Raw genomic sequence first — 27,080 nt, 5'->3', positions numbered from 1 at the left:
GTAGAAACCTCTTAATATTTAATAATCTAGGTTTATATAGCCTGTATTCATGTCATCTTTAGGCAAACACCTTAGCCTCTTTTTTTTTTTTTTTTTTTTCTTAGCCTCTTTTTTACCTCCTTGTAAAAAAAAGTTGGATAAGACAATATCTAGACCCATGCGTGGTCAAACCCTGATTCTTAATAGCATCTTCTTATGTTGTTGACTCGTTTGATTCTCACAATCTTATGATCCAACGCAATTATTGTCTTCATTTTACAAATAGAGACAGTACCACTCAGGGTAGGGGAATTGCCCAAAGTTCAACAGATCGAGAGAGGAGGAGACACAGCAAGAAATGGACTCTTGGGGCAATGCTCTTTACTTGGCCTTCCTGCATCTTTTTGGGTAGACAAAGTAATGCATAGATAAAATCATGTACCCATTTAGTCAAATGTTTATTCAATGAAAGTATGTATAAAACTTACAAATCTGAGAACTCAACTATACATGAAATAGGATGACGGGATATTCAGTTTTTAACATATACGTACAGCACAGTTATTAACTGTTCTTCCCTTTCCCCTTCGGTCCTTATTTCTGGCTCCTGTTTTATCCTGTGAGACCATTCTGTTACTGGCCTAAAGGAAGATTAATGGACAACTTTTACTGCTTTCAGGCCAATGGAGGAAATTTCACTGTTTAAAAAAAAAAAATTGGAGACTAAACATCAAAATTAAGTTTTTTCCCAAACAGCAATTAAGTGTTTTGTCCTGATTTCTCTTTGCCAGTTTTGATGCTTCAATGAATGTTGCCAGTAAACTATTAGCATTAACATTTAAAGTCATTAAAGTTGCTACATCTGCTCACAAGTTTCCCTGTAAGATGCATATTCCTGTATCCTTTTTCCCACATACACACACTGATTTAAAAGCAGCTGACTGGTGCTAAAAACAAATTTACCACTGGCAACTGCTAGAATGGCATGTTGTTTTCTATTCAGAAAGACAATGTATAGAACAGTACTTTCAAATCTGATTTTTAAAACAACTGACAAATTTGTCAGAAACTAAAACACAGTACTTTGTTGTTGTTCAACTTTGAAAGAAGCCAGCAATTAGATAAGGCATTTGCATTAATTCACCTGTTTACGTCAAGTATCCACACATTTTCTCTTCCAAACACACAAACTCACAGCTTGTCATGTTTTATCCAAAAATTAAGATTGCCATCACATTATTACTTTTTCTCTTTTGTGTTTTGTTCAAGTAGATTTCTTAACTAATAATTTTTCTCAACTGGACATAATCTCAAAGGATGCGTTCTGAAATAAGACATCTCGAGGATAAATATTAAGAACGTTTTCTTGGATTTAAAGTTTCCCCACACCTCTAGACTTTGCATAGTACAGAGCCCCACTGTATCTCTAAGAAGCATGCTGTATTTTCAGACATTGTCTTTCTGAGAAGGAAGGCTTATTACCCAGGGAAAGTCATAATTTTAGCTTACCAAATTGCATTCGAGTTGTTTTGTTTTGTTATACACCCTGCATTAGTTCCAAGTATGCTTTTAAATCATCGAAAACTTCTCGAAGTCTATTTGAGCTTATAAGTACTACTGACCATTATCTTTCCAATATCCCCTGAATTAAAGTAAATACGTTCCAGGTTTATAATGCACAAAGCCTTTACGGAGGAGGGGCTGGGGGCGGGGCAGGGGGAGGGGAGGGAGGGGCCGGGACCTGTTTGTGTCATGCCATGGAGAACAAGAGTTCTGAATTGGGGGAAGGGAAGCAAGATAGTCTTTGTAAAAATGACAGGTTTTTAAAGAGATAAGTGACACTCAGTCTAACAACACTGTTTCCTGTTCCTTTTTGATGGAGACTAGCACTGGGTGGTCAGACTCCGTCACCTCAGAGTCCCCACTGCCCAGGAGAATGGACCGCCCTTCGTCTAGGGCGAAAACGTCCGAGTTCTGGTTTTGGCATGAATGTTTAACAACCTCGTTGGGAGTTGAGAACGTTTTGTCACACAAGTTGCACTTGTAGGGTTTGTTCGTCTGTACCAACATGTTGTCCATCTGACTGCCTTCCTCGAAGGTGCAGAGCTCCAGAGTCTGTTTGTCCACCATGGTGTACGTGTCGATGCTCTGGTTGAGGCACACATGCCGGGCAGCCTGGTTGGCCCTGCAGAAGCTCTTGTCACAAGTGCTGCATTTGAAAGGCTTCCCGGTGTGTATGTACATGTGCTCCCTCCAGTGGCTTTTCTGGATGAACTTGCGGCCGCAGATCGTGCACTCGTACTTGCGCCTCTTGACCTCCCTCTCCTGGTCCGCCTGCTCCAGGTTGTCAATGTCCGCGATGTCTGAGGGCGGCGGCGTCTCCGAGTGCGGCTGCCCGTCGATTATGGGCGAATCCGAGATGTGCTGCAGCTCGCTGTCACTGATCATCCCCGCTTCAGGCACTTCCATGGCGTCTTTCCCTAGGTCCGCCGTGTTGCTGCAGAGAGACAGGGGCACGCGGCTCTCTCCGGGCTGGCTGGCTGTGAAGGGCACCCCCGTGTGAATCTGGAGGTGCTCCCGCAAACTGCTCCGGAGGGTGAAGCGCCGCCCACACAGGTGGCAGGCGTAGTACTTGGGGAAGCTTCCGTTCCTCTTCATGATGCTCGGCTTGACGTGGGCTATGGTGAGGGGCGCAGGCTGCTCGTCCGAGGAAGAGGCTTCCAGATTGGTCTCCTCCCCGGGGGGCGGGGGAGGAACAGGAGTGGAGACAAGGTCGGGCGACAGCGAGGTCTGCAGCGGGTCCGAAGGGGTCATGTGTGTCCGATTCACCTGGGTCAGATTCGAGGGCAGCTGGGAGAGCTGGGAGGCCTCGGGCACCTGCTCCTGGCTCATCCTGGATGTCTGTGGCCGCGGCTCTCGACCAAGTTTTTCCGGTGCTGAAGCAATCTTGGTGGCTTGTCTCAACTGATGATCTGCGATCTGAATGCCATACAAGGAAGACGCCAGCGGAAAAACCTGGTCAGGATGAGAAAAGGCTCCTTGACTGGCCAGGCTGGCCTCCTGGATCAGCGGGTAAGCGTGGAGAAACTTGATCCCCTGCTCTAACCGCACTGGGTCAATCAGCTGAGGTGCCATCTTCCCTGTGTACATCAGATGCAGGAGGTAGCTGAAGATGTCGGGCTGGATGTCAGTGGGTTTCAAACGGACACACTCACTGAAAGAGACAAGTAAAAAACAAGTCTGTGAGTGAATGTCAATTCATGACTCAAATGATAACATAAAGCCTGGGGGAAAAACCCGGTACTTATAAAGGCAAATGAAACAAGAACATCTCATGTATATCTTACTGTTCGTTTCATGAACTAGAATACGGGAACCTATATAATTTAACTCTAATCCTATTAAGAACAGAGAGAAATACAATAAAGATATTTTAAAGGACCGAGGAAAATTCATGTTAAACAAATGTGGTATCTTAACTCATAGACTCTTTTTTTTTTTTTAAATTAATTTATTTATTTATGCTTGCATTGGGTCTTCGTTGCTGCGCGCAGGCTTTTTTCTAGGCTCCATGGCATGTGGGATCTTCCCGGACCAGGGATCGAACCTGTGACCCTGAATTAGCAGGTGGACTCCCAACCACTGCGCCACCAGGGAAGCCCTTAACTCATAGACTCTTGAAGCAGTTTTTCTCCTAGTGATCTACGTAAAATTATATCATATATAAAAAACTTTGTGTTTTATGGAGAGGATCCATTGCTTTCTATCTGAGAGTGGCCTGTGACCCAGTAGACGGTTAAGAACCACTGACCTGCAGATCTTTTAGCTAAATGTCTAGGACTCTGTATTGATCCAAGGCCGTCCAGAGCTCAGCAGATCTTTCGAGGTAAGAGTCAAACAATATAACATGGGGGAGCTGGACTAGTGCCTAAGAGCAAGACAACAAAAGCGAGAAAACAGAAAACCTCATTCTACCCCTGCTCTGCAACACTCTGCTCTCTCCAGCATGAGGATGGAGTGCTGTAGAGCTGGGAAGAACAGGAAAGGCAAACCACGTTCTAGCTCAAATGGAGTCAGATCACTGCCCCAGCACTGCTAGATTGCATGAAAAGCAGCTCTGGGACAACTCAGTTCCTTATCAAATGTAACCATCCTCATCATTAGAACTGTAGCTGGGATTTGTTTTTTTTTAATTGTTTCTAATATTCTCCAGTTATCTTTTAAAAAATTAATTAATAATTATTTATTGGCTGCTTTGGGTCTTCATTGCTGCGCGTGGGCTTTCTCTAGTTGCGGTGCACGGGCTTCTCATTGCCGTGGCTTCTCTTGTTGTGGAGCATGGGCTCTAGGTGCGTGGGCTTCAGTAGTTGCAGCACATGGGCTCAACAGTTGTGGCTCACAGGCTCTAGAGCGCAGGCTCAGTAGTTGTGGCTCACGGGCCCAGTTGCTCCGCGGCATGTGGGATCTTCCCGGACCTGGGATCAAACCTGTGTCCCCTGCATCGGCAGGCGGATTCTTAACAACTGCGCCACCAGGGAAGTCCCTGCAGCTGGGATTTAATAGGCATTTTCTCATTTAATTGCCATTAATTCTCATTTTACAGATAAGGAGTTAAGGTTCAAAGGGATTTATACCTTGCTCAATATCAGAGTTAGTAAGCAATGGAATTGGGATTTAAATTTGAGTCTAACTCCTAAGCCAAAGCACCAAGATTCTCTGGAGCATTAAGACAACCCTGTGTAGTAGATGAGGCAGACCTGATTATTACCATCTGACAGACATGGAAGCTGAGGTCCCCCAAAGTTAAATGATTTATCTGAGGCACCTAAAGCAGTTGTGGCAAAATTGATTTTCTAACTTTTAGACTTTCGTGTTTGCATCATCCCAGAAACAGCATTCTGATTCAAGCAGCAATAATAAAAAGGTCCCAAGAACTCTCCCTGGGCCATTAGGGAAACTCTAACGCATCATTATAAATCAGTGGGATGTATATCTACATATTATGAGGTATGTGTGCTATCACACACTGAGTGAATATACTCTATAGACGGTGAATTTTTTTTAAACGTATTTTTAAAAAAAATTTATTTATTTAATTTATTTATTTTTGGCTGTGTTGGGTCTTTGTTGCTGTGCGTGGGCTTTCTCTAATTGCGGCGAGCGGGGGCTACTCTTCGTTGCGGTGCGTGGGCTTCTCATTGCAGTGGCTTCTCTTTTTGCGGAGCACGGGCTCTAGGCACTCGGGCTTCAGGAGTTGTAGCACGAGGGCTCAGTAGTTGTGGCTCGCGGGCTCTAGAGCGCAGGCTCAGTAGTTGTGGCGCACGGGCTTAGTTGCTCCGCGGCATGTGGGATCTTCCCAGCCCAGGGTTCGAACCCGTGTCCCCTGCCTTGGCAGGCACATTCTTAACCACTGCGCCACCAGGGTAGACCGACAGGGCATTTTTTAACTTTAAAGACACCTTCCTTGAATGCCTTTAGAATTTATAATCATTTTTGATTATACCACTTATTACTATTATGACTTACTATTACTATTAAGCTATTTATCTTATTAACAAATACTTTCCAATATGCTAAAATAGTATCAGTATATTCTGCTCTTCTAAATTTAATATTTTATTCTGTTAAAAAAAGGAGGGAAAGTGACTTTAATAGCAATTTGTGACAAAACAGATTTGAATAATTACTGCATCGCTATCAATGTGTGTATATTTCAAGATGACTGCATACAAATAATCATGCGGAAAATGTTTGACTATAAAGTATGGAAGCCAAAGAATAAAGATCAAGCCTAAAAACCAGCAACCCTTTGACAGTATGAAGAGGAAGAGTTTATGTCACTCTGTTTTTAAAAAAGACACACAGATCATTCAGGTCTTTATTGGGAGTGTTTTTATAGTCCTTTAAGTTATTTATAGTCCTTTACATAGGAATGCAAATGCAGGTGGTCCTCCCTTTAAGCACAAGGTAAGTGCCAACAATATTATGTGTATACTAGAACATATTTAGATGCTTTAGGGAAATTCAATATTCAAAATAAAGCTGCAGGGATTAGGTATGGTGAAGAATACTTTCATAATGTAAGCAATCAACTCCAGATTGAAGACTTAACTAGTGGGGATCTTTCCAGGGCCAGGCAAAGGCCTAATGAACCCGGAAGCCACAGGCCTTCAGAGATGTAAATCACCCCCAGGAGACTATAGGGCACCTTTTGTTTTGTGGGATGGAATGTTCCTCCAGGCAGGAGGAGGGGAGAGTGAGCCCCTCTGCCCCCAGGGCAAAGAAGAGGGAGGGCAGAAATCCAAAGCAGGGCTATATTTTTCAGCATCCATGAGAGGTAAATACAAAGCAGGGCCCCTTTCCAGAAAAACTTTGTTGTAAGTTTTATAATTTCCTCTTATTTGTTATTGTATAGGTTGTCCTCTGTCTACCGACTGTGAAGGGAGGTGACTGGACAGTAAATCTCTCAAATTTTAAAGAACTTCATGCAGTTTCTGATGGCAAAGAAGGGATGGGGCTGGGGAGGCCCGGTCCACACTTCAGCCAGGCTTAGAGGGAGAAGGAAGGACTCCAGGGGCCGCAGAGCTGGTGAGGAGCCCCCAGGGAGAGGAAAGCGGCATGTCCCTGGGGTTTACTGCAAGTGCCCAGGGCTCTGGGAGGTTTCCAGACACCAATATATCCTGATTTGTTCATTTTTTTTTCTTTTCTTAAAGCAGAAGCACATAGACACACTCAAGACACTTCAGAAGTTATTTTAAAAAGCTCCTTAGGGCTTCCCTGGTGGCGCAGTGGTTGGGAGTCCACCTGCCAATGCAGGGGACACGGGTTCGAGCCCTGGTTCGGCAGGGTCTCGTATGCCGCGGAGCAACTGGGCCCGTGCGCCACAACTACTGAGCCTGCGCTCTAGAGCCCGCGCGCCTGGAGCCCGTGCTCCGCAGCGGGAGAGAACCTGTGTGCAGCAACGAAGACCCAATGCAGCCAAAAAAAAAAAAGTTAGCAACCAATTAAAAAAAACCCCAAAAAACTCCTTATGTCACGTTCCAGCCATTGCTGTCCTTGACAGCTCTCCCTCCCAGTCAGCCAGACCTCCTGTCGATTCGCCCAAGCTCGCTCTGGGCCACTCTGGTCATTTCCAAGTGCTCTGGGAAGGACACAGCTCTCTACAATATGCCTACACCTAAGTGGTTTGATTTGCAGATGTCTGTTTGACGTAACACTTTTATGGATGAAAAATATAGTTTTAGCACAGCTACAAGCCCTTCCTGTAAACTTTCACAGTCATTTACATTTTCAATCTTTCCTTCACTAGACCCCTCAAGTAACGGTTGGGCTTAAAGAACTCTGAAAATAAGGATTTTAAAATAATGTTAGATGTTGCCAGAGGTTGTACTTAGCAAGGCCTGTCTCTGTTTTATTTTTGAGAGCTCCAAGTCTGCAGTGCTACATGATTTAAAACTTTCACTTAGAGTAGTGTCCATAAGACAGAGACATCTAGTGGTAACTGCAGACATAAAACACTCTCTTAGGTGTGAAAAAACTGTATTCTTGGTCTATCTCTACAGTAGCCAGCAGTTAAAAGCATGGCTCTGGTCTTTGCGCAGTATTCTCCTCTCACCAGAGGTGGTCAAGGCCTCAGGCAGCCCAAATGGCACGTGCCAGCTCTGGGGCAATAGCACACTGTTGCTCAAACTTGGGGCTCCTCTCTGCACCAATATCACATTCCTTTGTTAGAAAGGTATTTGCTTACTGTTCTACACTTAAGTTTCCTGCATCTATTTAAAACTCATTACATTATATTCTTTTATTCCTCAAAATGAAAACCTGTCCCTTTGCAAGAGAATTTAATTCATTGTGTAGAGACTTGCAGTGCCTATTAGCTGCGATGTCTCTGACAATGAAGGAAACAGGAGCGTCCTTAGTGTCCCAAGATAAAGCAAGCTCCGCCTGCCATTAATCCTACTAATCACCCATTCTGCTCCTCTAGACATTTATCAAGTGGCTATTATGTACAAATCCCCGAACTATAGGCTGCAAATGTTCAAAAACATTTGTAAAACCCAGTCTCTGCCCTCAAGCATCTTACAAATGAGGAGGGGCGGTAAGTACGAAAATAACAACAACAAAGGGAAAATATGTTGCTCTTACAAAATGGCATAAATAAAGTGCTATGCAACGTGAGAGAGGAAGAGACTGCTTTTGATCATTTCGGCTCACTTGATTGTTGGGGGGCGGGGGTCACGGAAGAGGTGATGTGTAAACTAGGACTCAGGGAGTGGGCAGAAGGCCAGCAAAGTGTGGTCCAGGTGGGCGTGCGGTCGGAGACAGGCTGGAAGGAGGTCAGGCTTCATGCCTGCAGGGCCTTGAAAGACAGAATGAGGAATCCGTGTGCTATTTTGATGTGTGATGGGTGCCCTCTAGGTTTCCAATCAAAGGAGTAACACAATCTGGTAGGTTTCGGATCAAAGGCACCCTCCAATCAAAGCAATGTTTAGGAATATTAATCTGACAGTAACGTGGAAAATGATTAGGAAATGGAAGTGAGAAGGGAAGGAAAGAACTAATGTGAGAGGTAATTATGAAGAAAACATGATTTGGGCACCGATAGGAACGATTTTAGAGAGATTTTTAGTATGGCTTACTTGAAGATAAAAAAATAGGGAAGTCAGAAGGGACTTCAGGGAGGACTTAATTCAGTTTTAGACATGCAAAATGAGGTAAAAGAGGATATTCAATTCTAGATGTCCAGCAGGCAGCCTGTGGCCTTGGGAAATAGAGTTCTGGAGACAGAGAAAGATCAAGCCCAGAGCTGTCAACTGGTTTCCAGCAGAGGCAAGATCCAGGAAAAGATGAGCGCCCATCAGGAGAGGCAGAGAGAAAGCAGCGTGGAGACCCAACTCACCAAAACTGCAGGAGGCGCCTGTGGAGAAGGCAGAAAAACAAGGGGGATTCAGAGTCATTAAAATGCAGGTGGCAGCCCTTAAGAAGGAAGAAAACAGTCGCAAATGCTGCAGAGGACAAGGATGACAGAGGCTGGGAGGGGCGGTGATTCTGATGAAGAGGTGACCTTGGAAAAATGATGTCAGTGGAGCGATGGGTGGAAACCACAGTGCCAACGGAGAGGAAGAGTGTGGGATGAGGAGAGGAGGCGAGGCCATAGGTCATCCTTTGTAGAACTTCCACAGTGAAACAAAGGAAAAGCAGCACCATCACGCAGGTAGACAGCGGTGTCATGGAAGGGCTGAGCCTTCACAGGCTTGGGGATGGCAATGCGGGTACAAGTATAAAATGAAAAGTACAGAATAAACACTACAGGGTAGGATCTGGGAGCACAAGGGCAGGAGGAAGATTGTTTTCCTTAGACAACCAGGGGCCCTTTTCTCCAAGACAGAGAGATGGGAAGCAAAACACTGTGCAAAGACAAGGAGATTGAGACATTTTAAGAGAGAAAAGAAGGAGATTGTGGGGATTCATGCCGCCAAGCTTCTCATTAGAAGACAAGGATAAATACTCAAAGTCTGGGGCAGGGAGACCCGGGACGGGGCCGGAGGAGTGAGAGGAAGCTGCCTTCGTAGTGGACCCGATCCTGCCGATCCTGACCGCGTAGGTGACCCCCAGCGTGGCTACTCGGAGGTGGAGGGGCTGCTTGGGGCAGCTGAGGTCATGAGGGGCTGGGAGCCTAGGGACAGGCAGCGAGACCCACGGTCCCGATGAGGGCCCAGAGCACGTTCAGTGGGGAAGAGGGCCACGGAGTTCAGAGTCTACAGTCATTAGATTGTTATCAACCACGTTAGTTACCTGGTCTGATGGACAAACAACATCTTAAAGTAATTGGAGAATGAAGCAAGAACTGATTTGTGTGCCTTGAAGTACACATCGCCGATGGCAACCGTGCAGTCACACAGGAAACCAAACTCTCGCTGAGCGTTTAACTGTTGCAGAAGAATAAGTCCATGGTTGGCCAAATCCATTTTTTTAAAAATCTGCAAAGCAAACAATTTTGTTTTAAGAAAGATGATTCACAAATAAGTAGTGTCTTCATAGTCACCAATAGTAATGGTCACGGCTAATACGTCAGGCACTGCTAGAAACGTTACATAAATTCACTCAGTCTTCACGACAGCCCTGTGAAGTAGTTCTGTTGTTACTCCCATTTTACAGATGATGAAATTTATGGTGAATCTGGGGACTGCGTGCTTTGCCCAAGTTTATACAGATGGTAAGTGGAGGAACCAGGAAATGGACCTGAGCAGTCAGCCCGCCAGACAGCAAACATTCCTGGATCTTTTGTCTTTAAGATTCCAAACGCAAATTCTAATGATCCATCAGAAGTTGTCAAACCTTCCAGAGAGAGAAGTAAATTAAGGTGCTGGGGTGTGGCCACAGCAGGGCAGGGCCAAGATCTCACCAAGTCTGGACAATCCTCCAGCTCCTGCCGTGTGGACAGGGCTGCCGCCGGCAGGGCTATAATAACCCCACATGGTTACTCCTCAAGGGTGAGGGCTCAGGACGGGTACTCTTCCCCATCTTTTGTGGAGGAGGAAATGAGAGGTGCAAGGAGTTAGCCTGGCCCATCTGGCCAGAAGGTGGGGGTCGTCAAAATTTAAATCTGAATGTTCTGACTCCCAGGTTCTAACCTCTTTATTCCTCATACTTCACTCCAGTAAACCACGTGGCCTCCATCTATTTGTAGTAGGGGAACTGCCTCTGGGGGAGCCGGTGTATCAAATCAGTAAACTCCTGATGTGCTCCTTCCCATAGGCAAACAGCATTTATAAACGCCCAGCACACAAACATCAACGTTATACTTAACAGTATACTTAATGGGGAGAAAGAGCGAATGCTTTCTCCTTAAGATTGAGAACAACGCAAGGATGTCCATTCTCACTATTCAATATAGTACTGGATATTCTAGTTAGAGCAATAAAGCAAGAAAGGAAATAAAATTCATACTGACAGGAAAGGAAGAAATAAAACTGTCCCTATTTGTGGACGACATGACTTTTATATACATAGAAAATCCCAAGGTATCTACAAAACCTCCTGGAATTATTAAGTGACTTTGGCCATGCCACAGGATACAAGATAAACATACAAAAACCAATTGTGGGGCTTCCATGGTGGTGCAGTGGTTAAGACTCCACCTGCCAACGCAGGGGACACAGGTTCGACCCCTGGTCCGGGAAGATCCCACATGCCGTGCAGCAACAAAGACCCAACGCAGCCAAAAATAAACAAACAAACAAACAAACAAATGCAATCATAATTCTACATACTAACACTGAACACATGGACACTGAAATTAGAAATATATCATTTATAATCACAAAAAAAAGAAATACACAGATGTAAATCTAACAAAACACGTATAGGACTTGTATGCTGAAAACTACAAAATGCTGATGAAAGAAATCAAAGAAGATCTAAATAAATGAAGAGACATACTGTATTTATGTTTAGGAACACATAATATAAATCAATTTTTTCCAAATTGATATATGGGTTTGATATAATTCTTTTCAAAATCCCAGCAAGATTTTCTTTGTAGATACAGACAAGAATATTCTAAAATGTTTATGCAAAGGCAAAGAAACTAGCATAGCTAAAACAGTTCTTAAAAAGAGTAATAAAGTGGGAGGAATCAGTCTATCCAATTTCGCGATGTATTATATAGCTACAGTATTCAAGGCTGTATGGTACTGACAGAGGGATAAACACATAGATCAATGCAATAGAACAGAGAAACCCACATAAATATGTACAGTAGATTTTTGATTTTGGAGAAAGAACAATTTTCAACAAATGGTGCTGGATCAATTGGATTTCCATAGACAAAAAAAAAAAAAAAAGGAAAAGGAAAAGGAAAAAAGAAAAGAAAAAGAACTTTGATCTTTAAGTCTCATATCTTATATAAAAATTAACTCAAAAATGCATCACAGACTTAAATGTAGAACACCAAAACTATACTTTTTGGGGAAAAAAAATGGGATAAAACCTTAGAGAATCTAGGATTCATCAAAAGTACAAACCATAAAAGGAGAAATTGATAAATTCTACTTCATAAAAATTAAAAACTTTTGTTCTGAGGGAGACCCTGGTAAGAGGATGAAAGGACAAGCTAAAAAGCAGGAGAAAAAAATATGATAAAGGACTAGTCTCTAGAATATATAAAGAATTCTCAAAAGTCAACAGTACAAAAACAATCGGATTAGAAACCTAATGGGCAAAATACTTGAAGTGAGGATATGCAGATGGCAAACAAACACATGAAAAGACAGCTCAATAGCGCTTAGGGAAAAGCAGATTAAAACCACAGTGAGATTCACCACATGCCTAGCAGGGTGGCCAAATATAAAAGAACAACAATCAAGTGCTGGCAAGGATGCGGAGAAATGGACTGCTCGTGCCATTGCTGGTGGGAAGGTAAAACGGTGCAGCCGCTCTGGAAAAGTTAGCAGTTTCTTTAAAAATTAAATATGTAACTACCATACTACCCAGCAATTGCACACATGGACGTTTATCCCAGAGAAATGAAAACTTAGGTTCCCACAAAAATCTGCAGCTGTATATCCACAGCAGCTTTATTCCTCCGGTAAAAACCAGAAGTGACTCAGATGCTCTTTGATGGCTGAACAGTTAAACAACGTGGTATGCCCAAACCACAGGAAACTACTCAGCCTTAAGACGAAATGAACTACAGAAACAGGCAACAACCTGGGTGAATTATGTCCCCAAAGGTTACATACTGTATGATTCCATTTACATAACATTCTTGAAAATTACGGAAGTGGAGAACAGATTAGTGGTGGAGGGGCGAGGGGAGAGGAGGGCCATGACGCTTGGCTGTAGACGGGCAACAGGAGGGAGCCCCGTGCTGACAGAAATGTCCTGCAGCTCAGTGGTGTCAATGTCAATACCCTGGTTGTGATGGAGCAGAATTTTGCAAGATGTTTCCATTAGAGGAAACTGGGTGAAGGGTACATGAGATCTTTCTGTATTATTTCTTGTGACTGCACGTAAATCTACAGTTATCTCAAAATAAAAAGTTAAAAAGGAAAGGCCCATCACACATTAATTAATTCGATTGAAAATGGATATAACCACGGGGCTTAACTTCAGAAGCAGGGAAGCGACTGTGGAGAAAGCATTACCAGTAAGCTGAAAAACAAAAATAGAAACAGAAACACATCGATTCTTACTCAGCTGGTGCTCAACTCCACACCCTCTTTCCTGTTCTAGGGTTAGGGTTAGGTTCTAGGGATGATCTGGCAGATTCAGAAATTGACAAGTGCGCCCTAAAATAAATGAACAAAGTGGAATGATACTTTAAGAGACTGATCCGGTCACAAAGCAAGACTCCAGAATGTCAAGTATCGTGTTTTCTACCAAGAGCTCTATCCAAGCATGAGAGGCAGGAGAGCCATCCCTGTTTGCAGGAGTTTGAGCGTGAAGAGACCTGGACTGTAGTCTTGCTTGCAGGTGAACGTCAGTGGCGTGGATCGGGAACTTAGCTCCCCAGTGTTTTCTGCGTATGTCAGAGAAGGCGAAAGCATGAAGATCAGGAAGAAGAGACAGGGACATTGCCAGGTGGCAAAGTAGCCGGAATGACTAAGAAACATCGCTCTCATCTGACCTCCACCAGGATATAACTTTAGAAACTTGCCTTCAAGGCTGTTCTCTGAAAAGTGCCAGAACACTTCCTTTCCCATCTTACTAACTTGCCTTTCTCTACAAAAAGTATAATACCTTTCAGAACAAACTGGGCTGAGCTGCCTTATTGTGCTCTCTGACTCTGATAGTGAACACCTACACGGTCAGGCAGCTTCAAGGTGTCACCTTCATTGACAAGTACAGTAATGCATCACTGTTTATCTCTTGATGGTAATGACAAGTGGCTATTGTTTATGGAGTGTTTACTATTAACCAATCATTTCTATATGTCATTCATTTACTTTCACACTAACTTGAGCTATTTGATGTCTTGCTAACCACATTTTACAAACGAGGAATCAGGCTTAGAGAAGTCCGGTAGCTTGCCCAAGATTATAGAATCCCTAAGAACAAGAAGTAGCATTTAAACTGGGGTTCATTTGATTTTTTGGAACACACTACATACAAGTATGTCTGTTTAAAACTAATAGGGGATTTTTTACGGCTACTTTAAAGTGTATATACTTGTTATAAGAGATTCAAATATTATGGACACACCATAGTGTCCATCCACCCCACCCACTTCCCCACACTCTGGCCAACACTGGGTATTATCACTTTTTAAAGAATCTTTGCCAATATCACTTTTTACCTTCTATGCATTTAATGATGAATTGAAGTATATTTTTATGTCCTCTTGCTTCTCTTCATGAGCTCTGCCCATTTTCTATCAGGTTATTTGTTCTTTTTTCTTGTCAATCTGTAAAACCCTTTGTATATAAAGAAAACGAGCCCTTTGTCACATATGTTGCTAATATTTTTCTCTCTTTTGTTTTAGAGAGATTTTTGACATATAAAATTTTCATCAAATTTATCAGTATTTTATAAGACGATTTTGAGGTTTGGGGTTTTTACATGAACGGATATATATCATCTCTTCGAATTAGCAAAATGTATGGCTCCCCCCTCGTTCCATAAACGGACTAACGTGAGTATCTTATTCAGATTATAAGAATAAAACTATGATAAAACTGCAAAATGTTTCTTTTTAAAGAGGGTCCACTATTTTAGGATCTATTTTAGGATCTCAATTTAGGGGCATCTAGAATAGGAAATGAACTGAATGTGTCTTTCAAATACAGAAGGCAGAACACATGTCCGGAGTCTGAAAAGTGGAAAAACCAAACGAAAGGAGAAACAAAGAAAATGTGTCATATGTACATATTTCACACGGGGGGAAAATCCCATACAGATCAATCTTTAAAAATCTTCTTTACTCTAGAGACCAAAAAGCCTTTCTCAGTGGGAAAAAGAAAAACAACCCCCTAGATTCTCACATATATGAATGAACCTGAGAAAACGGGGTAAGAGGGTAGAGGGAGGAGTGGGTACCGGGCTTGGAGCATCTCAGGGAGCTCCTGCCCCACCCCCATCCAGCTGACAGTACTGCCCTTTCCCCAATCTTCTTTCCTGATCACGACCCCCTTCATAATCACTTCCATGAGGCTTTACTTGCACAATGCTGCGTAGGCTGAGGATGCAGCATCTTCATGGGCTGGCTCTGCTCCAGGCTACCCCGCCTTTGAGGAAATGGATATCTGCTCTCCCCACCGCCATCGACTGCTCACCCAACCACATTGCTCCTGCCCGCCAGCACTGAAATGGCCCTGCACTGCCCACCGAAGTCACTGATGGCCTCTTGCTCCCCAGCCCAATGGAAGAGTAGCTTATTTGACCTCTCTGCGGCATTTAATACCCTTCTTCCTGCTCCATAAATACTCGGGCCCTGCTTCCAGGCCACCGCACTTTGGTTTTTGTCTCACCTCTGGCTACTCTATTTTAATCCCCATCAAGATTCCTCTTTTGCTGATTCCTCTTTTGCTCCTCTGCCTTTGGTCCACAGCCCACTTCTCACTCTGCAGACTCTTCTGTGGTGATCTGGTCCACTCCCACTTGGCTGCCCCAAAGGAACCCTAAATTCAGTCTAGGCAAAACAACTCAGATCCCAAAAGGGACAATAAAAGCTATCGACACAAACCTGTTCCATCTGTATCCCCAGCTCAGTGCAAGGCTCCATCACCCACCCCTCGAGCAAGCCAGGAACCCCGACTCCCCTTCCAGGCCTCTACCTCTCACTCCTCATATGCCACCCATGTGCCACCAATTTAAACTCTTTATCCCACCCCGCGCCTTAACTCTACCTCCCTACTCATCTCCCCGTTTCCAGCTCTAGCCTCTCCAACCTATCCGTATGGAACAGCTAGCACCATCTCTTCAAGGGCAAATCTGATGTTACCAGCCTGCTGAAAATCCTCCTCTTGTTTCCCCACCGCCTTCAGGATGAAACCCAGATTCCTCAACATGGCTTACAGGTGACCTCACCGCTGCTCACTCTGCATTCCCTGCTCTAGTGCTAATCTAAACCATTGGTTTCCAGACTTCCGGGCTGCCAAGACCTACTAAAAACAAACCAAGCAACCTTGAAACTGAGGGGCCAGCAGAGTGTGCTCCCTCTTTATTTTGAAAGAAAAGACATAAAATATTTACATACCTGCTAGGAATGGAGGGCTTTTCAACATAAAAAGGTAGACAGGACATAATGTCAGAATATACTTCTAGAGGAAGGACAGTGGCACTATATTCAACATATGGAAAAAAATTTTTTTCTAATGCAAAAAAAATTACAACATAAAATTTTACTTTATGACATTAAGTTGTGCCTAATTGTTTTCTTGATACAAGACTCTCCGTTTGGTGGTCTTTACCAAGTGATCAACAAGTGTCTCGTTGTTCTGAAGTCCAAGCATGATCACAAATCCAGTTTATGTTGACGATAAGGAAGACAGAATGATGTATTTCACTCACTCGGGAAATTCTGGGTGAACTGAGATAATCTGCAGTTTTCTTTGCCCAGAAAAGGTCCTGAATGCCCAGGCCATTCCTGGGCTCCTAATAGAACATAACACTCACTGCTCAGGGGCCTCCCTCTCAAAGCTGAGCAGCTCAGCAACCTGATTTCTACTCACATGGTCAGGAGACGGGGCCTGTTTGAACTGGGCCTTGGAACTTCTGTGCAGGACCTTTGAACGTGCCACTTGCAGAGGGACCACCACTGACCACCTGCCCCTCCCCCCCAGCTCTACTTGTCCTTTGCAAAATTTCCCTGACCTTCAAGACTGGAGGGTCTTCTTACCTCCAGAGCCTCTGTGAACCTGCCTGATGCTTCTGGAAAGCCAGCATTGAGTACTACTTATCATTTATTACTTTATCCCATGTGCCTAAGCATACTGTCTGAGGTTCAATATTTGTTAAATTAAAAACTACATGCTTAGAGAGGAGAAGAGTGTCGAGTTCCAATCATCGGTTGGCCCCTGACTAGTTGGGTGATTTGGGGGTAAAAGTTCAATTTCTGTTTTTCCTAGATTAACCCCAAAATTCTCATCAATTTAATGTGTGCTATATTTTGGAAGAATTTTTCAATTTTAAAATGTCACCTCGTGTTTCTTCATGCTAATAATTATGTTAATAGTGCTTTATAGTTTATAATAACCCTTCACACACATCATTTAATCCTGGTCAATACCATGGTATATTGTCTTCTTACTATTTATTTCATTATTAATTATAATAATAACCACAGCATTAATAATAAATGACCACTTATGTGTCAAGGATTAATTAGCCTTTTTCCAGAAGAAATTTAGACTTAGGGAAGTTAAGTTTAACTTGCCCACATGCAGAGCTAGCTCTTAAGAAGCAGATCTGGGAAGTGGTAATGCACATGATGAGAGCTTTCTAAGGTGCCAGGGACAGTGGATACAAGTATGAAGAATACACAGAGTTCAAGGGTATAATCAAATAAGTACACAGATTTCTAATAGCCAACTCTGATAAGAACTATCAAAGAAAAATATAAGGAACTATGAGGTCATAAAACTAGGGTCTAATTTGGTGATTGTGGGTCAGGAAAGGTGTTTGTGAAGAAATGCAAGTTAAGCAGATATTTAAAGAACGAGAAGAGTTAACTGGGCAAAGGTAGAGTATTCCAGGCCGAGGGATCGGCATTTGCAAAGGCCTTAAGACGGGAGGGAGCAAGATGCAACCGAGGAACTAAAAGAAGGTCAATGTGGCAGAAGGGCAAAGAGCCAGAGAAGAATGAGGCAGGTGAAGTTGAAGACTCAGGTTTTGTTAAGGATTCTGGTCCATATCTTAAGAGCAGTGAGGAGCTCCCAAAGGGGATTTGAAGAAAGGTGACATGACCAGATGTCTACGATGTAAATCTCATTCTGAGCTGATCTACATGATGAGATGGCTGCAGCTGAAGGGCTAACCAAATAGGGGGTGGGGGCAAAGAGGTGGGCAAGGGGAGGCCTGTTAGAAGTGGTTGAGAGGCGAGGTCTTCCAGTGGTTTAGAAGAGAGATGACAGATCGGGTGGTGGCGATGAAGATGGAGATGGACAGAATTTGAAAAACAGAAGATAAAAAAATCAGCAGAACTGGTTGTTGGTGGATTCAACGGAGGAGGGTGGGGGAGATCAAGGTGTCCTAGGTAACCCCCATATTTCTAACTTGTGTAACTGGATAGAGCATGGGGCTCCCCCCAGTGGAGGGAGCACAGGCAAAAACCCAGTTTTGTGGGGGAAGATCATGAGGTTAGGTCCAGACATGTTGGGATTGAGATGCTTTTGAGACATGCCAGGTAGGGCTTTAGGGTACCTGTCGGTAAGTAATGTTGGTCTGGAGCTCCGAAGTCTTGTCTGTAATTTATGTCAGAGAGTCTTTGGAGAAGCCAGGTGTGACCGACTCTAGAAGTCACATCCTTAAATCATTACATGATAGTTCAAAGAGGTTAAAACTGTAAACGAACAGGAGTCCACTGAATCCTGGTCTTCTGGGTGTAAATTTCACGCTCCTTCCACGACACTGCCTTGCTCTATAGGTCATTCCTAAAAGTTCTTACCAGTCGTAGTCACAGAGGGCCAACAACCTGACGTAAAACTGAAGACCTATCTATATAAAGCCCCCACCCATTCAACGCTATAAATGGAACGTAAAAAAAAAAATCATTTGTCTTTCCTAAATCAGAATAGTGAGCAGACAGGAACTGAAGACAAGTACAGATAAAGAGGGGAGTCAATTCTTAAAAGTGAGATTTCACAGAATGCCTTTTTATGTACGTATATGTGTACAAAGTGGCTTTTTTCTTAAGTAAATTCAGAGACTGTAAGACATAATATGTTGAAATAAATTAAAAACACTTTCCAAAGCCAAATACAAATGATCATTTACATTATTTAATGCTTTGGGTTTTGTCTTCACCACTGTTATCACTCTGAAAATGGGACACTACCTAGATGTCGAGTGCTTTCAGCTGCCATCACACAGCACACAGTGGGCGGATCCTTAAGTAAATTACTCATCTTTTGGAGGAACAGCTGAATGGGACGAATGTAATCATATTATATTTTGACAACCCAAGTTTCTCCTTCACTTTTGGTATAAGAACAGGAGACCAAAACAGCTTTTGGGAATTGATGATTCACTTTTTAAAGATAATAGCCCTTCTAAGATACTAAATACCACTTAGATTACCCATTTCAAGGGCACTAAAAGGGTCCTCTGGAGTACTTGATTTTATTTAAGTGAAGCATAAATGAATATTGAAATGCACAGGACACCTCAGTAATAGAAAAAGCACTACCCACAAGTAAGATTGATTCTTTCAAGTAGTTTAGACCACTTACCAGGAGGAAAAAACTGCTTTTTCAATTAGTATTATTAATAATTAATATTTGAGGGCCTATAAAGTAAACTTGAATGAGGCTGGTTGTTTGAATTTTAATATATTTTAAAACCGTATTTTGAGGCTAGGAAATGTATTTAGTTGTGATGATAGGTTGACATATTTTTCTTAACATTTCTTTAGTCAATCCTCCCCATAGTAATTAGAAAAAGGAGGGACACACACTTACCAGTGGCACTTATTCTGACCTTGGAAAGCACTGCATTTGTAAAAGATTTCTTTTTAATTGTATTTTGCTTAAGTTAACATTAAAATTAGTTTTTAATTTCTGAGTGTAAGTTGAGGTCAGAAGGAGGCAGTTCAGGGATAGTTCAGATGTCAAGGAGAAGCAGGTCAGAGATTTATGGCTAATAAAGAGTTGATATTAAAGTGATAATTCGAAAGGTATTATGCTACAATCAACTTTAAGGAAACTTAGATGTGGATGTGACCACACAGCAAAATTTAAAACCTAATCTAATTTGCTTCTAATAACCCTCCAAAGTAGAGATTGCCTTCCTTTTTCATATGTTGTATGATGATTAGTAAAATTAATCTGAAGAAAGTATAATCACCTCTAGGTGTAGCTCCATGTATGCCAGAGAGGAGCTCCAAATATATTTTAACTCAAAGTCTTAACTGACTAATTCACTTAATATTTTATTTCAGGGGTTCTCAAACTTTTTGGTATTAGGACCCCTTCACACTCTTTACAATTACTGATGATATCAAGAGCTTTTGTTTATATGGAATATAACTATTGATATTTATATTAGAAATTAAAACTGAGAAATTTAAAAACATTTATTAGTTCAATTAGACATAGCAATAATAAGCCCGCTGCATGTTAAGATAAATAACACATTTTTGTGAAAAAAAATTATATCTTCCAAAATAACAAAAAAAATAGTGAAGTGGTATCTTTTTATATTTTTACAAATCTCTTTGATAGAAGACAACTGGATTCTGCATTCACCCTGCTTCTCCATTTACTCTGTTGTGATGTCTGTTTTGGTTGAGTATTAAAGAAAATCTAGTCTCACCCACATACTCAGTTAAAAAAAAAAAAAGAAAGCATTTAAATAGCCTTTTCAGGTAATTGTGGATATTCTTCTTTGATATTACACCAAAACTTGACAAGCGGTAGTTTCTTAAAGGTTAGTTGTGCGATCTAAAAGTTTTATACATCAATGAATGAAATTTTCCTGCTCTATTACAGTAAAATTCATTGCTGTCTCTTACACTCTGAATGGATCGTTTACCCATTCATGACTTTTAACACTGTCCGTTGGTTATTTCGAAAATGTCAGCTCATTGTGTTATGCAGATCTCCCCAATGTTGACACATTTGGTCAACAGTGAAAAAGGCCAGTAACATCTTAGTATCATTATGAAAATAGCTTTGACCTTATGGAACCCTGAAAGGGTCCTGGGGATTCACAAGGGACCGTAGACCACACTTAAGACAATCCCTGTTCAGAATCACTCTGGGGACATGGAGAATCTAAATGACTAGGTGGGGCATAGAAGAACATGTGTACGCTTTGAAATTGTTCTCACGTTATTTTGAAGTTCACCCTTGCTTCATGCAGAACTTAGGGGTGCACAATATTTAAAGAAACTGTACATGAAAGCCTCTTGTAAAGTAAAAGATTTGTTTGATAAGTACTTAACCAGATACAGTAAAGTGTTCTACAAATTCCTATCTTTGCACACTGAGCTTTCTTGATGTGAGAACGTCACATGATGCAAACCTCATGCATGTGAGCTGGGGATTCTGCATTTGAGCATAAATACCAGCTTCAAACTTGGCCTTTGTACCGAAAAAAAAAAAAAGTCTTCACCGTCTTGGCCAGCCAACTCCTTGTAAGTGTTCTTTCTGTGGCTACGGACTGCATCAAGGGCATATCAGCACTGTAAAACACAACCTTATTTACTATGGATTCAAAGTAATATTTAATTATTTAAGTTTAATTTGCTAATAAAAATTATAACCTACTTGAGTATAAAAAAGGTTAAGAAGTGTTCTTGACCTAATGCTTAGAATGTTAAAATTTTTTTTTCTTCAGGGGAAAAAAAATTCTCAATTCCCTTTTTGGTTTTCAGGGTCATGCTTTGTGACCCAAAGATCATAAGGAAGTAGGAAATACACCTTTTGTCAGGTGTATTTTGAAATTTATGGTAAAGTCTCCAGCTGACCAGCAGTTCCTCCCTTACTGTGATGGCCTGGCGCTACACTACTTGCCCAAAGTCTCAAAGTTACTTCACAGAAAGGTGAGTGGGTCTAGGGATGAAGCAACAAGCCACAGGTAAGAAATGGTAGGAGAGTCTCCCAACTCCAAAGAAGCTGATCCCAAGCCAACACCATAGGTCAGCCTTAGACATCTCCTTTCACTTCCCACCTCTATGTTGGTGATTCTCAAGCTGGGGAAAAAGCATATCCCCTTACGCAGGGACATGCATCTTCTTGGAGGAACTGGGGTAAATGTAATTTTATATAATTTAATAAAATTTTTATATCACAAAAGTGCAGATTTTGGAGGATAGTGCAAAGTTCATATTAACCATTAAGATAAAAAAGAAACCGTCATAGCCTTTATTCTATGACCTAATACATCTAATGTTTATTCTCTGCTGCTGGAGTATTCCACTGGAAGAGTTGGCGGAGCACCGTTTATTTACGTCCTCTCTGAAGAGAAGCTTTCAAACTGGCAAGTAAGCAGCTGAACTGTGCAGCAAAGCTTTAGGGGTGGTTTATCTGCCATCCTGTAACAGGGCTCCTCCACTGTTGACTATCTGTGGCACTGATACCACTTCTTGCACTTTGAGATCTTGTGATGGTTTCAACACAGGTCAAGTCTTTGGCTAGAAAATAAACTTATACAAACCACACATTTATTAAGTGAGAAATGCCCATTTACAGGAATGTATTATTAGTCGTAAACTTCCTTCTTCAAAATTACTTTTAACAGTTTGAAAATGCCCTGGACACACACTAAGATCACTTAGAATGCAAAATAAAAATTTCCTTTAACAATTAATTTTGGCTTGTAATAAATCAGAGAAATGAGGGTTTAAAATGTCTTAATTCTGATTTTCTAATAAAATCTCAGGCCCCTCAGACTAAAATGCTCGTGATACTTACACCCTGCTCCAGTGACCCATTAGGGGTCAACATAGAGTGCCGGTCCTAGGAAGGACTGGACAGCCTGTTTAAGGAAACCCAGAGCACCTTGGAATTCTGCTTGAGCCCGTGATTCCGATCTGTTGAATGCTTTATTTTACTAAAACAATAACCCATGAAAATGAATAGACCTGAGACTCACACGCCAAGGGGGCCCACTGTATGATGAAGAGCTAAGGAACACCGCAAACTGGGGGCGGGGCAACGAGCCTGGGTTATTTCCCTACGGCATAATTCGGAGTTCAGCAGTTGAAGTTCTCGCAGTAAACGGCGTAGCAATAACTAACTACATTGTCACTCTGCCCAACCACTTTCTTGCCCGCTCTGCTACCCCTGCCTTCTTCTTTACTGCCCTCTTAATGCACTACCAGCTAAAAGGGACAAAAACCTCGCTTCCTAAGCATCTTTTGCATTACCACTTCTCTTTGCAGCCTTGTTTAAAAATGAATGGTTTGGGGGTTTTGCTACACCGAGAAAACGACTCCGGCCCCGGGAAGCAGCCTCCGCACCCCAACCTCCCCTCCGCGGAGCCCTACCCGGCTGTGATGGCCACATCGGCCGGGAGCGCGGCTCGGAGGCCGGCCCCAAGGCCCAAGGCCAAGCAGCCAGCAACCACAGCGCAGCTCTGGGCTAGCCTCGGCCTTACCGGAGGCGTAGATACCCCGTGGAGCGGAAGCTCGAGGCCGCCGCCCAGCGCGCCCACCCCCGCGGCACGGGCTGCAGCGGGCGGCCCAGGCAGCCCCCAAGGGTGCCCGCGTTCACACCCCCACCCCCTGCCAGAAAGCGTCTCAACGGCCGCCCACTCAGCCTAGTCTCGCCAGCCTCGCCCCGCCCCGCCCCAAGGGGCGGGCGCCGGGCCGGGGGCGGGGCCGGGCGCCGCGCACCCCGGCCCCGCCCCCATCCCCGAGGGGCTGCGGGGAGAGGAGGAGCGACGCACTCGGGCCGCGCCGCACGCTCTCCGCTTCCTTCAGTCCCGCGTGCGCGCGCGCGCTCGCTCAAGTCCCGCGGAGTTTAACACAATGCCGACGCCTACGCCGTGCGCAACGCCCCGGCCGGCGCAACAGCTCCGGCGCCGGGGGCGGGGGGGGTGGCCAGACAGGGCGAGGGGAAGAGCGCGCGCGAGAGCGGGAGACAGCGCGAGACCCGAGGAGGCCGGAAGCGCGCGTGCGCGCCCCCGCCCGCGAGCGGGGAGGCGGAGCCGCAGCAGTAGCGGCAGCAGCTGTAGGAGCCGCTGCAGCTGGGAGAAGCGCCAGAGAGGCCGGGCCTGCTCCGGTCGGACCGGATCCCTCCCCTCCCCCTCCCTCTCCGCTCCCCTCCCCCAAACCCACTTCCGCAGCTCGCAGCCTTGCCGCCGAAGAAGCAGCGGCGGTAGCAGCAGGAGGCGGCGGCGAGGCGATTACGGAAGGATTACGCACCTGACGGGCCGGCCTCTTGGGGCTCCAGCGCGGGACGCTCACCGGCCGCCGCCGCTCGGGACGCGCTTCGCGGTGGCGGCGGGAAGGGAGGGACCGGCGACGGGGAACGGAACGCGAATCGCCCCCCTCCCCTTTCTCCCTCCCTCCTCCGCTCCGCCGCCCGCCCTCTCGGCTTCCGTCCCCTCCCCCTCGCGCAAAGCCCCGGATGGAGCCGCCGCCGACTCGCCGCCGCCTGGCTCCGGGGGATGGTTTTGTCAGGCGGCCAGAGCCCCGGCGCCAGGCGCAGCCGCCCCCGCCCCTGCGGGGCGCCCATGCCCTCTCTTCCCAGAACCGGGTCCCCGTGTGGTCCGGGCCCTCCGCCTGCCTTCACCTGAAGCCCCGGGACTGGGGTCATTCGTCTTCTTTGTTGCCACCGTCGCTGCCGGAACCGTTTGCGAGCTCCGGTGGCCCCCGCCCCCCCTTCGCTTTCCCGGAGCCCGGGCCGGGGGCGGCACGTGGGCACCGGCCCCGGGAGGCGGAGGCGGTGCGCGCTTACCTGTCGCCGGTGCTGCTGCGGCGGGGGGTGTGGAGGAGGCACCGCTGGGCAGCCTTGGCCGTGCTCTCCCCGCCGCCGCCGCCTCTGCCTCTCGCTGCTGCTGCTGCTGCTGCCGCCGCGGTCGGTGTCTCCGGCGCGGCGGCGGCGGCGGCGGCGGGGCTTTTCCTGTCCGGTTACGTTAAGGTCACATGACCGAGAGAGCGGAGCGACTAGTGCAAAGAGGCTGAGAGCGGCTCCCGCCGGGGGGGAGAGGCGGCGAGAGAGCTGTGGCGGCAAGAGCCCCCTCCGCCCCCCCAGCCGCCTCCCCTCCCCCCGCCCGCCTCCGCCTCCTGCTGCTCTGCCGCCGCCGCCGCCGCCGCCTGCAGCACTAAGTACGCTGCCGCTCCCACCCAGGCTCCGCTCTCTACTCCAGCCAAACTTCTGCAGACCATGTGCAGCCGAGGCGAGGAAACTTCTCTCCACCTATTGGGCCTGGAGGCTTGAGTCACAAGCCCCATGTTTACATGAAGTGTTAGGTAGGACAATCCTGGAGATGCTCGGGGAAGGGATGGAGAATTACTGCTTGGATCCTTCTGCAAGCTTCTGCTTGACATCTCTTGGCCTATAGCTTTGTCCCTCTGCTTCCCGTATTAGCATAAATTTTAACCTTGAAAGACTTGAGATGGATTGGACTTGAGAAGCGGGGAGATAGTTGTGAAATTACTAATACTTTTTTTATCACCAGTGGTAATTGAGAAGTCATACTGGAGTAGAAATGTTTGTTGGTGCTGTGTGTAGAGGTAGAAGTGCTTCCTTACAGACCAGATGAGTGTGATCTAAGACGTTTCTGTTAGGATTGAATTTGGTGCTTATTTCAGTAATTGGGTTTTAGCTTATGAAGCTTTGGTCCAGAAAAGTCGAAGTCTGCAAAGCGTGTTTGTTACTTACGAACAATTTACTCTCCTTTTAAGCTTTGGTCTCTGAGATATTGTTAGAGTGGATTCCAGAGTTGGCCATTCTGTTAAAATTTAGAGGTCCTGAAATCTTTTAACGGGGAGGTCCTGAAACATGGTAACAGGGCAAGCATGAGGTTTAATATTCATTGATGGTCATTCTTAACATGTTAAAGTTTACTTTTGCGTCGTTGCCATTTTGCTAGAATTTTATTTATATCTTTAGAAGTAAGATTTAGTCCTTTGAGGAATGCATTTAACGATTTCTTTGTTTTACATATCTAGGATTTTGAAGACTTAAAAAAGAATATGGTTTGATTTGTAAGAAAATGGAGGCAGCAGTTCCTAGGCTACTCTGGTTTTAAAGCATGCTATCCTGGATATAAGCTCCTTGATTTGATGTGGAACCCATTTTGGTTGACATAGCCAGACCTTAGCACAGTGTCCTGGCACATAGTTCACAAAATACTTAAGGCAAGTTTATTATCTTAAGACAGTTAATTTAACATACAGAAGTGTCCCTGCTAAAAATCTGCGTGTGATTTGGTAATCCAGTCGTACCTGGGGCTACTGATTACTAATTCCTTCTTCTTTGAAGACAAAATAAGCAGCTGTGTAACTTTAGTGGTCCAGAAGTGAGTAATAGATTTAGTACATACCTGCCTTGAACTTTCTTGTTCTTTGATCAACTAGATAAATGACTTGTGAGTGGCTAAATGTCTGCCTTGCAAAACCGAATTCTGACCCTGCTATAAGCATTTCTGGTGCACTATCACTAAAACATCAAAGTTGGCCATTAGACTGGCATGCCAGTTTCCTTGGATTGGCTTTACAGTTGAGATCTGTTTCATCTCATTAGGAAACTAAAGTGGTTTTGATTGGTAGAGAGACATCGTTAGAGATCTTTGGGTTCTTGATTCTTTTAGACTTTGAACTTTCAAGTTTATGGTCTGATGAGTGCTTACATGGAGAGTGAACTGATTTAAGAGAAACCAATGGAAAAACTGGGCAAAACTAATGCTGAAGTTTTAGATGAAGCCATTGGGCAGAAACTTGGCTATGTGTCTCAAATATTTGGCCTTGAGTCAGAGTAACTATGCTTATTCTTAAGATCAACAAATATTTTCCCAGTCATACTCTATATAGTTGTATAGAAATAAACCCTGGGGTTATTCCTGAAACTCTGAATCTCCTTTCTAGAGAAAGTGCTGTCAGGAGCATCCTAGTCTTGTCTTTTAGAGCTGCTGCTCTGGAATTTAGAACTGGGGTGGCTTTGCTGCTAGTTCTTGGAAGGCATAATGATGGATACTTGGATTTTGCCAAGTATGCCAGTTATTTTGATTTTTAGTCACCATCATCAAGTAGTAGCATTATAAGGAGTGCTATACAGACTATATCTGCTTTCTACAACTGGTTGAAGTAGAAACATTTCGATGGATACATATGCAGAGGTTGGGGAGAAAACTTAGTTCTTGCAGAGAATGGCTAGTAGTCTGTGTCAGGATTGGGCCAAGGGAAGCTGTCAGTTAGTCTGGTTATGGGAGAGCCACAAATGCCCTGAGTTAAGTAATAAGAAAAAGAAGTTAAGTCATCTGTTTAGTGTTTG

At 44.3% G+C, this 27,080-nt stretch overlaps 1 protein-coding gene across 6 annotated transcripts; it reads right to left on the bottom strand.

The window, feature by feature from the left end:
• Window positions 1–419: 419 nt before the first annotated feature.
• Window positions 420–24,671, bottom strand: ZBTB2 (zinc finger and BTB domain containing 2). 6 transcript variants are annotated; one of them, XM_036871401.1, is made up of 4 exons: window positions 24,543–24,607; window positions 14,279–14,396; window positions 9,775–9,959; window positions 421–3,193 (listed from the first exon to the last, which is right to left on the bottom strand). In XM_036871401.1, exons 3-4 carry the CDS (start codon window positions 9,945–9,947, stop codon window positions 1,822–1,824), a joined length of 1,545 nt encoding a protein of 514 aa, XP_036727296.1. In that variant the 5' UTR covers window positions 9,948–9,959; window positions 14,279–14,396; window positions 24,543–24,607; the 3' UTR covers window positions 421–1,821. The 6 variants fall into 6 exon arrangements, with proteins under 6 accessions (XP_036727294.1, XP_036727296.1, XP_036727293.1 ...); XM_036871399.1 differs by lacking the exon at window positions 14,279–14,396 and having other exon boundaries at window positions 420–3,193; window positions 24,543–24,671; XM_036871398.1 differs by lacking the exons at window positions 14,279–14,396; window positions 24,543–24,607 and adding an exon at window positions 24,378–24,410.
• Between the last annotated feature and the right edge of the window lie 2,409 nt (window positions 24,672–27,080).

The sequence above is a fragment of the Balaenoptera musculus genome, chromosome 12 (genome assembly GCF_009873245.2).
Source record: "Balaenoptera musculus isolate JJ_BM4_2016_0621 chromosome 12, mBalMus1.pri.v3, whole genome shotgun sequence".
Lineage (NCBI taxonomy): Eukaryota > Metazoa > Chordata > Mammalia > Artiodactyla > Balaenopteridae > Balaenoptera > Balaenoptera musculus.
The sequence above is the reverse complement of the archived record's forward strand: the minus strand, read 5'-3'. Positions and strand labels throughout refer to the sequence as shown.